We start from the raw sequence: 9,583 nt of genomic DNA, 5'->3' as shown, positions 1-9,583 counted from the left end.
ATGGGGGTCCCCCGCACCGTAGCTACCACTCAATTGCGGCGGACGAAGAGAACGTCTACGTGTTTGGTGGGTGTGGAGTTGATGGCCGACTGAACGACCTCTGGGCGTTCAACGTTGTCGCTCAGAAGTGGATCCAGTTCCCGGCCCCCGGGGAAGCGTGTAAAGGAAGGGGCGGTCCCGGGCTCGGGATCGTGCAAGGAAAGATATGGGTAGTGTATGGATTCACAGGAGTTGAGGCGGACGACGTTCATTGCTTTGATCCGGCCCATGGGAAATGGAAAGAAGTGGAGACGGAAGGCGAGAAACCGTCGCCAAGGAGCGTGTTCTCGACTGCGGTTTTCGGGAAACAGATAGTTATATGTGGCGGGGAGGTAGACCCGAGCGACTTAGGCCACCTAGGGGCCGGGCGGTTCACGGGCGATGTTTTCGGGTTGGACACCGAGACGCTGAAATGGACGAAATGGGAGGATGGGGTCGGGTCGGGGGACCATCCGGGGCCGAGAGGATGGTGCGCGTTTGCGGCCGGTAAGGAAGGGCTGCTGGTTTACTGAATAATAAAGGACGATATGTTCTTATTCACTCCCTCTTCTTCTGCAAATGGAAACTAGACTTGCTAGTTTGGTTCTTGTCTTTGCCAATGAATGTCTGATTTGGTTGTGTGTGATTTGGCAAAACTTTATCTGTCAATTTCGAATAAGATATTGTTACATGACCAAGACAGATATCATGAAAACAACTGGTGTGGTTAGAAACAGGAGTGTCAAACGAGCCAGCTCGGATCATTTTGGGCTCGGCTCATTTGGCTCGGATCGTTTTGGGCTCAGCTCGTTAGGCTCGTTTTCTAACGAGCCAGAAAAACCTCGGCTCAGATCGCTCGCCAATTTTCTGATCTGAACGAGCCGGCTCGTTGAGCCAATGATATATAATATTTTTTATTTATATTTATTTTAAATATAATTATAAATTTAAATAAATACATAAAAATTTATTAAAACATCTATATCATTTAATATTTTCAATTATCACCATCATAATAATTAGTATATTTATAATATCATATAAATAATATGAAAAAAATTAATATAAAATTATATTAGAGTTTTTTTATATAAATTTAATTTATTTTTTTAAAAAAATATCAGCTCGTTGAGCAGCTCGCCAGCTCGCCGAGCCAGACTCATTGAACACGTGTTCAATGAGCTCTGGCTCGTTAGACTCGTTTTTTAACGACCTGAAAAAATTACGGTTCAGATCGCTCGTTTTCTGGCGAGCCACGAGCCAGCTCACGAGCCGGGCTCGTTTTGACACCCCTAGTTAGAAATTGGAGTGTTGTATATTAGGGGGCGGGTTCGGAACTTTTTCTCTATCCAAACCGTTTAAAATTTCTCAATAGTTATATTAATTCAGAAAAATCAAATTTTTCGAAAACTAAATGAATCCAACATAATTTTAAAAAATTTAAAAAACCAATTTTTTAAAAAAAAATCTATTTTTTAAATAAAAAGCGCAATCGAACTGAAACCGAAACTAATATAATATAATAATCAATTGATATTTATTTTTGTAAAATCGAAAGAATTGAACCGAATTATTTCTGATTCGAACACGAATCGAATACCAAAACGTCCACATGCTATTAATTATATATATCTTTTATATATAAAAGTAGAGTTTTTCCTACGGGCGTGACACGTGTTCTTTTTTTGAAAATATGAAAGAGTGCATTTTAATTTTTTCACAAGAGTTAAGTAATTCTCAATTAAAAAATAAAGATCGCCGGTCAAATGAGTAATTAATTCACACTTAAAAATAGAGAGGTTAAGATTCGAATGTTTAATTTATGGTTCATTAACCGCAAAGCCCGAAGAGCCAAGTGGAAAGTCATGAACTAATCATTAAGTGTTTTATCTGTGGCATATATATTTGAGTAGATGATTACGATCGAAGGAATGTATAATACGAATCAAAAGAAAAAAGAAGAAAAAATTGAAGAGAATATGACAACCGAAAATTTTTGCAAAAAAAGAAAAAGATAGGGAGACTCACAACATAAGCCACAACGAAGAAAGGGGTTACCCAGGTAAGGGTTTATAATTTTGTGTTGTTCATTGTTCATTCTTTTTTTTTTATTATGTTTTTTAGATTTTTTGTAAGAATTAGTTTATTTTTGTGAAATTTTTATTTAACATGAATACTGATACGATATTTTGTATATATATTTTTTATGACGTGGAAAAGGACTCTTTATGAACTATATATATATATATATATATATATATATATATATATATATATAATACTATTAAATTGTATTTGGATTTTCGAAAGTTCAAATGTTGATTTAGGGATTAAAAAAAATCGGATCGAAAAATATATGAAAATATATATTCGTTTTCAGTTTGAGCTAAAAAGAATATATTTTTTAAAATCAAATTAGTTGTGTGAATATAAAGTAAGAATTAGATATAAATAAAAAAAATTTGATTATTATATATTTCAAATGGATATTCGGTTGTTTATTTTTGTGTATCGAGCGAAACATATGTACATATGATATATGATAGCATATATATATATATATATATATATATATATATATATATATATATTCTTTGTTAAAAACATGAAGTAAAAAAAGATTGCTATAACAGAGAAATTATATGAGTGTGTAAAATCCGGTTAACGAATAAACTGGCTGATTTTACCAAAAGCTTTCTATTTGTGTTTCATATTTTTCAAAACCCAAGAATTATCATTAAATACTCTATTTATTAAATAAACACGAAAACGTTAAAACAAAAAAGTTAATGAAAACATAGAATTTAACCGGTTTACATTCAGTCGTAAATTTGAAAAGTTATACAAATTTGGATAGAGAAATAAGTATAGAGAATCGATTAATGATACCGGTTTAAAATTTTACATTTGACCAGTTTCATTGTAATATTCGTTTACTGTACCGGAATGATAAACAAATGGTCTAATAAAAAATTATGTTGTAGTCATTCATTTACGTAGAAAATATTTGAGTATTCATTTTTTATTCGACCATATAATAATTTATATTAACATCTTAATATATTTGTCCATTTTATTTTATTTTTATTTAGTTTGCTTATAAAAATAATTTACCTTCTCAAATAAAATTATTTTTAAAATAGTTATTTTTTTCTAATATAATATCAATAAGGTAAGTTTTTCTGTTATTTATTATTTGGAGAATCAAAGTCTTTATAATATTAACAAAAAATATATATCAAATTAAAAAAATCAAATAAATACATGAATTCAATTGTATAACTATTAATGTTTTATATTTGGACAAATATCGTCAGGATATGATAAATAGTTTTTCTATTGACATTTGCATTAATTCTTATGAATTTGAAATTGGTCTAACGAAAACTATGGAAACTATTAAAGTTTTAATTGAATGTAATGTGAAATATGAGTTTGGTTGGGAAGGCTCCGCTAATTGTCATTGGAATTTTATTTTGAAGATTCTTCAGAGACTTATCGAATTGAGTCTTAAAATATATAATTCGAGTAAAAAGTCATCCGAGACGAGTCCTAATATTGGCAATCTGAGTTTGGTAAGTAACATTTTATATGAACCTCCAACTTTTATCATGAATGTTTGTACGAGACGATGATAGATCTTTGACAAATGAGGATTAATTCAATTCCTTCATCACATAATTGAAAATCTTAGGATGAGTAGTGTATAATCTAATAAAACAAATTGGGATGATAGGAATAATAAGAACCAAATTTAATAAAATATAGGTCGAAGTAAATGAAAAACTAAACTAAATGATATTTCAACTCATTTATTTAAATTAAATGTGAATCGATTTTATACGGGTTGTTGAATTGTTATTATTATTATTATTATTGTGATAATATATATATACATGTAGTACACAAATATGAAATAATCATAGTTTTAATATTTTTAAAAAAATGACCAAATCTTAGTTTAGAAAAGCATAATATAATGACCGAAATAACTGTAAAACGATATATTATTTTGGGTTCGGTTATTTTGGATTTGAGATATTCATATCCAATATGATGTAATATTTTTAATCAGTTCGATTCAGTTCGGATATATATCGGTTGGATTGGGTTTAGACAGATTTTTTATCGTATTTTTTTGGCGTTTGTGTTTAGGGGCTTATTTGATAGAATATATAAAGTACATGTATATTTCAGCGAATAAGTATAAATGTAGCGATTCATGGAGATGAATGAAACTCAAGCTGAGAGCTATCGGTAAATTCCTCATATGACCAATCTCTTGAGCTAAGGAAGCTCGATAAGTTGGTTTATTTATACGTCTGTAATAACTTGCTCACGGGTTCCATAACATATTTGTTCAAAGGCATATTAAGCTTGATCGAGGTTAATTTCTATATTAACCTCTTAGATGGTCAAGTTCCAATCTTTGTTCCATTCCAAAAGTCTTCAAACTCAAGCCTTTCTGGAAACAGAGGGCGTTGCGGGGGACTATTGAACACTTTATATAGATATCCTGATGGTCTTTAACACTTGAAATATAATCAAAAGATTTCATAAAGGACGATACTGATTGTAATAGGTTTTGTCATGGTTGTATTTGTATCAATTATTGTGGTGGTTCTGCTCTTCATGATGAGGGGGAAATAAAAAAAAAGTAAAGGCTTCGATGTTGTGACAAATCTCGAGGATAACTATCCGATAATCATGGAAGAAAAAGTCTTCATCAAGAATATTGAACATGAGTTCGATCTAAGTGCAGTTGTGAAAGCAGCTATGAAGGAATCAAACAAACTCAACACGAGAACTTTAATTTTAATCTACATAGTTATTATTGGGTTTTTGTTTTAAGATCTTTTAGAGATTTATTAGATTGTGTTTTGACGGGCATATTCTAAATGAAATATCAGTAAGATCAGACCATCATAGTTCAGATGTGGTTAGTGTCACTTTCTTTAAGTGCTTTACTTTTGTTGATGTACCAATCATAATTTAAAAAATTCTGAACTATAAAATGGTGATAATGTGTTCACGGTGTCCAATCAACCTAATCCTTATTTTCTTCATCTTTTTTTATTTTACAATATAAAACTTTTTTTATTCTTCTTTTTAAACGTTAAAAAATTAATATTTCATTTTTAAAAAAAACTTCTTTCTAAGAATATTATTCTACCCCTTACTATTTTTCTAATAACCGGGTATCCTACACCGAGTTCAAACTAATTTCAGATCCGGAAGCAAGTCATGTGATTAGAATATGCACTCTCCTTCCCAAGACAGACGTTTTGCATCTTTTTCACCGGTTGAGTTTCCCAAATTAGGTTCTGACCTTTAACTTTATATTATAACACACGAAAATATAAATATATACGTTATTCGCGATCATCTTTTGAAAATAAAAGATACTGTTATCTCAATATTATTAAAAATTATTTATCATTTCGATTTAAGGTATGTATTATAAATTTAAAAGTAAAATATAACATATTTAATTTTAAAACTAATAATATTTTAAAAAAAAATTATACGGTCCGCGCGATTCACGCGGGTTAAAACCTAGTATATATATATATATATCAGTTCGATATCAATTTTCCAGCGAAATTGCAAAATAATTTGCATAGTAAAACTGCGCGTAACATGATGACGCAATCGCCAAAAGATGTGTAAAATGACGATTTTGCCCTCTGGATAAGCATGTAATGTATGTAGCATGGAAATCGGGCAGTGGGGATACATGAAAAATAACATTGCCATCTGGACTTTAACCAGATTCAACAAAAAAAAAAAACGTGTCCACATTCAATTTTCGTCCGCTTCCATTTTGTTCTCTTTCTAAAACGTATAATTTGGGAAGAATGAATAAGCTTATAAAATACAACTACGGTGGTTGAAAAGTGACAAAACCATCATTCATCCGTTCGATTCTATTGATAAAAAAAGAAGTAATTTCTGAATCAAAATGGTTCATATACAAAGGTTGGTCCCGGGTTTAGACTGACAATTCGGAATTATATTTCAATTCATTTATTTTATCATTTCACAATTTTATTCTGTAAAAATTAGGGTTGTCACAATGGGTAATCCAACCCATTTGGTTAGAACCCATTTGGATTATATAAAATAATGGGTTGGGTCAAACCCAACCCATTAATAACATGATAAAAACTAAATGGATGGGTTAAAACCCATTAACCCAAATGGATTAATGCGTAGAGTTAGCAATAATGTTTAGCTGACTAATGTTAATATGTAGACTTAGTAATAATGTTAAGGAGCCGAATTGAGGAGGAAAGAAAAAAGTCGAATCGCACTCAAGGAAAAAAAAACAAAATGAATTTTTAGGTTTGAAGTTACTTGGGTTTATTTGGATATACCCATTTAATACATAAACCAAATGGGTTCAATCCATTCAACCCATTTAAATAAACTAATCCAATTGGTTAACCCATTTGGTTATATTATTGGGTTGGGTTGGGTAAAACCCATTTAACCCAACCCATTTGACATCCCTAGTAAAAATTATATCATTTTTTAAATTTAATTTTGATTTATCCTATACTAAAAAACTATTTAAAAATATAATTTTATTTTTAAAAAATTATTTATTTTATATTCAATTCTAAAAAACTTAATTTAAAACAAATGGTATATAACTTTATATATAATTAAATATGATTTATTTAATATATATTCGATTTGTAAATCAGACATGTCGTGGATATCGTAGTTAGTTGAATATTTTGTTAAGCAAGCAGTTCACAATTTCAAAAAGGGTTTTGCTTTGTTATGTATTTCGTAACTCAATTGACTTTGCCGAAGATGAGTTGTCCATGGATAGATATGAACGTGTCACACCGATAAGGAAAGTATCAAAATCTTAATAATCGTTTCTTATTATATATATATATAATGTTTTTTTAAATACCAAAAAAAAAAGTTTTTATAACGTTTGTATGTATATGCCATGAACCCATGGCCTTATATGTCACAATTACAAAATTACCGCTACTATGAATCCCCCCCGGAACAGCATCCCGATACATCGAATACCGGTGCCACGTCATCGAATTGCCGGAAGACTCCACGGGCTCTCAATAACGAACCACTAAAATTTGTTACAAGGGAAATATATTATTTAGAAATTTGGGTTACTTTTGCTCATTGAAGTAGTGGTTTTTATTTTGGGTTTAGGGTTTTGGTTTTTAGTTTTTATTTTTTGGTTTTTGGTTTTTGAATTTCTTAAATTTGTAAATCTAAAAAAAATTGGTTTTTAGTTTTTAGTTGATTTTTTATAAAGTAGATTTTTAAATTTCTAGGAAAACTAAATTAAGAAAACTTTATTGCTACCTTTTTCAATTTTTAGCGTTCAACGCATATGTTTCTTTCTTTTTTTAATTCTGTTTACGTTTCCGTATGTGATTCACGTGAACTCAACAGGCTGTGGCCTATTTATACACGCAAGCCAAGGGAGAAAGGGAGACGTAACAAAGAACAAAAACTTCGGAAATTCGACGGAAAAAAAAAACAAGAGTTTGGAGCCATGATTCTTCAGTTGCAGAGCAAGTGGGTTAAGGTAAATCTCCTCAAAATCCTCGCTTGATTTTGTAAAGACTCGTGTTTTCGATCTCTGTTATGCCCGATTTTCGATACCCAGAAACCGTTTTTCTGATTGATTTCTGGGTCTTCGTGATCTTGGGTGGAGGGGGGATTAGGGTTTGTGTTGATTGTTTCCATAGCATCAGATTCCATCTGGCATTAATGATATATCTGCTACAAGTCGTGTTCAAGCGATAATCACTTTCGTTTTCTGTCTGATCGATCATTAATAAGATTACAAGACCCGGTTTGATGATTCAATTGAAACACTTTGGTTCCTGGATTCGATTCTGACGTCTGATATGATGATTCGAAACGAGAAATACAGGATTGAAAATGTTCTGTTCTTATCTTGTTCGTTTTCCTGGTCTCTGATTTGGGTGTGTTCTGTGTTTATCAGCTTGACCAGAAAGGAGATGGTCCAGGGGCAAGAAGCTCGCACGCCATGGCCACGGTGGGCAACAAAATCTACTCCTTCGGCGGCGAATTCAAGCCGACAATCCCCGTCGACAACCACCTCTTCGTTTACGATCTCAAGACTCAGACATGGTCCATCTCTCCCGCCACAGGCGACATCCCCATGGTCACCTTCGGCGTCTGTATGGTCGCCATCGGAACCACCCTCTACCTATTCGGCGGCCGTGACGAGGCCAAAAACTACAACGGTCTCTACGCTTACGACACGCTCACGAACAAGTGGGAGTTACTGTCTCCACCGGACGAGGGGCTTCCCGGGCGTAGCTACCACTCCATGGGCGCGGGCGACCTCGGCGGCCGTGACGAGGCCAAAAACTACAACGGTCTCTACGCTTACGACACGCTCACGAACAAGTGGGAGTTACTGTCTCCACCGGACGAGGGGCTTCCCGGTCGTAGCTACCACTCCATGGCCGCGGACGACCAGAACGTGTACGTCTTTGGTGGCGTGACCGCTAACGGAAGGGTCAACACTCTCCACTCGTACAACATCGTCGACAGGGAGTGGAAAGAGTTCCCGTCCCCCGGCGATTCCTGTAAGCCGAGAGGCGCACCAGGGCTCGCAGTCGTGGACGGGAAGATATGGGTCATCTACGGATTCTGCGGACATGCGTTGGACGATATTCACTGCTTCGATTTGGCCGAAAACGAGTGGAAACTGGTCGAGACGACGGGCGAGGTCCCGCCGGCGAGAAGCGTTTTCGCGACGGCGGTCACGGGGAAACACGTAGTGATATTCGGGGGCGAGTTGGAGCCTAGCCCGCTGATGCATATGGGGGCGGGGAGATTCTGTGATCACGTTTACGCGTTGGACACGGAGACGTTGGCGTGGAAGATACTGGACAATGCGTCGTCGGTCGGGACGGAGGTGGATCATCCGAGGCTGCGCGGGTGGTGCGGGTTCACGACTGCGGTCAAGGACGGGGAGGAAGGGCTGGTGATTCACGGCGGGAACTCGCCGAGCAATGAACGGCTCGGTGATTTCTACATTTTCAGCTTCTCATCTTTGGCAAGTGGAAACTAGAGTTCGTGATGTTAGAGACATGATGTTTTATGGTGTGCAAGTCTTGTCATGGCAATTTCATTAAATTCTAATAAATCCGTCAATAATAATAATGATGATGATGATGATGATGATGATGGTGATGATGATGATGATGATGATGCCTCCCATTTGGATTAACAGATTAACCGGATCTTCTCTCGATTGAACCAGAATTCGGATTTGGTTATATAGATCCAAAAATATTCATTCCGGCCATAATTCGAATCCGAAACCATCAGGCCGAGTGCGGATTCGGTTTGGATCCGGCCGACCTAATTAACCAAAAGCTAAACACAGCAACTGTGGGCCCATATCTGTCTGATGACTCTCCCTCTCCCGAGAATCTCTCTCTCAAATGGTGATATGAGAATTCCTTCGAACCCTTAAAATTTGATGCGTCACACACTGGGTTCGTTGAATCCCCTCCCCCCCCCCCCCCCCCCC

General features: G+C 34.9%; 2 protein-coding genes across 2 annotated transcripts in view; both read left to right on the top strand.

Annotated features, from left to right (window-relative positions):
• LOC104803091 (nitrile-specifier protein 5) overlaps window positions 1-551 on the top strand; it is a 1,624-nt gene extending 1,073 nt beyond the window's left edge. Inside the window, exon 3 of the mRNA XM_010526968.2 lies at window positions 3-551. Coding sequence (XP_010525270.1) covers window positions 3-551 — 549 coding nt within the window. The remainder of the gene's footprint in view (window positions 1-2) is intronic.
• Window positions 552-7,431: 6,880 nt separating this feature from the next.
• On the top strand, window positions 7,432-9,229 carry LOC104802626 (nitrile-specifier protein 5-like). Its single transcript, XM_010526321.2, has 3 exons — window positions 7,432-7,594; window positions 8,018-8,266; window positions 8,402-9,229. The coding sequence occupies exons 1-3, from the start codon at window positions 7,562-7,564 to the stop codon at window positions 9,116-9,118; spliced, it is 999 nt and encodes a 332-aa protein (XP_010524623.1). The 5' UTR covers window positions 7,432-7,561; the 3' UTR covers window positions 9,119-9,229.
• Window positions 9,230-9,583: the final 354 nt, after the last annotated feature.

The sequence above is a fragment of the Tarenaya hassleriana genome, unplaced genomic scaffold, assembly GCF_000463585.1.
Source record: "Tarenaya hassleriana unplaced genomic scaffold, ASM46358v1 Cleome8, whole genome shotgun sequence".
Lineage (NCBI taxonomy): Eukaryota > Viridiplantae > Streptophyta > Magnoliopsida > Brassicales > Cleomaceae > Tarenaya > Tarenaya hassleriana.
Note: the sequence above shows the minus strand (reverse complement) of the source record. Positions and strands in the feature narration are given on the sequence as shown.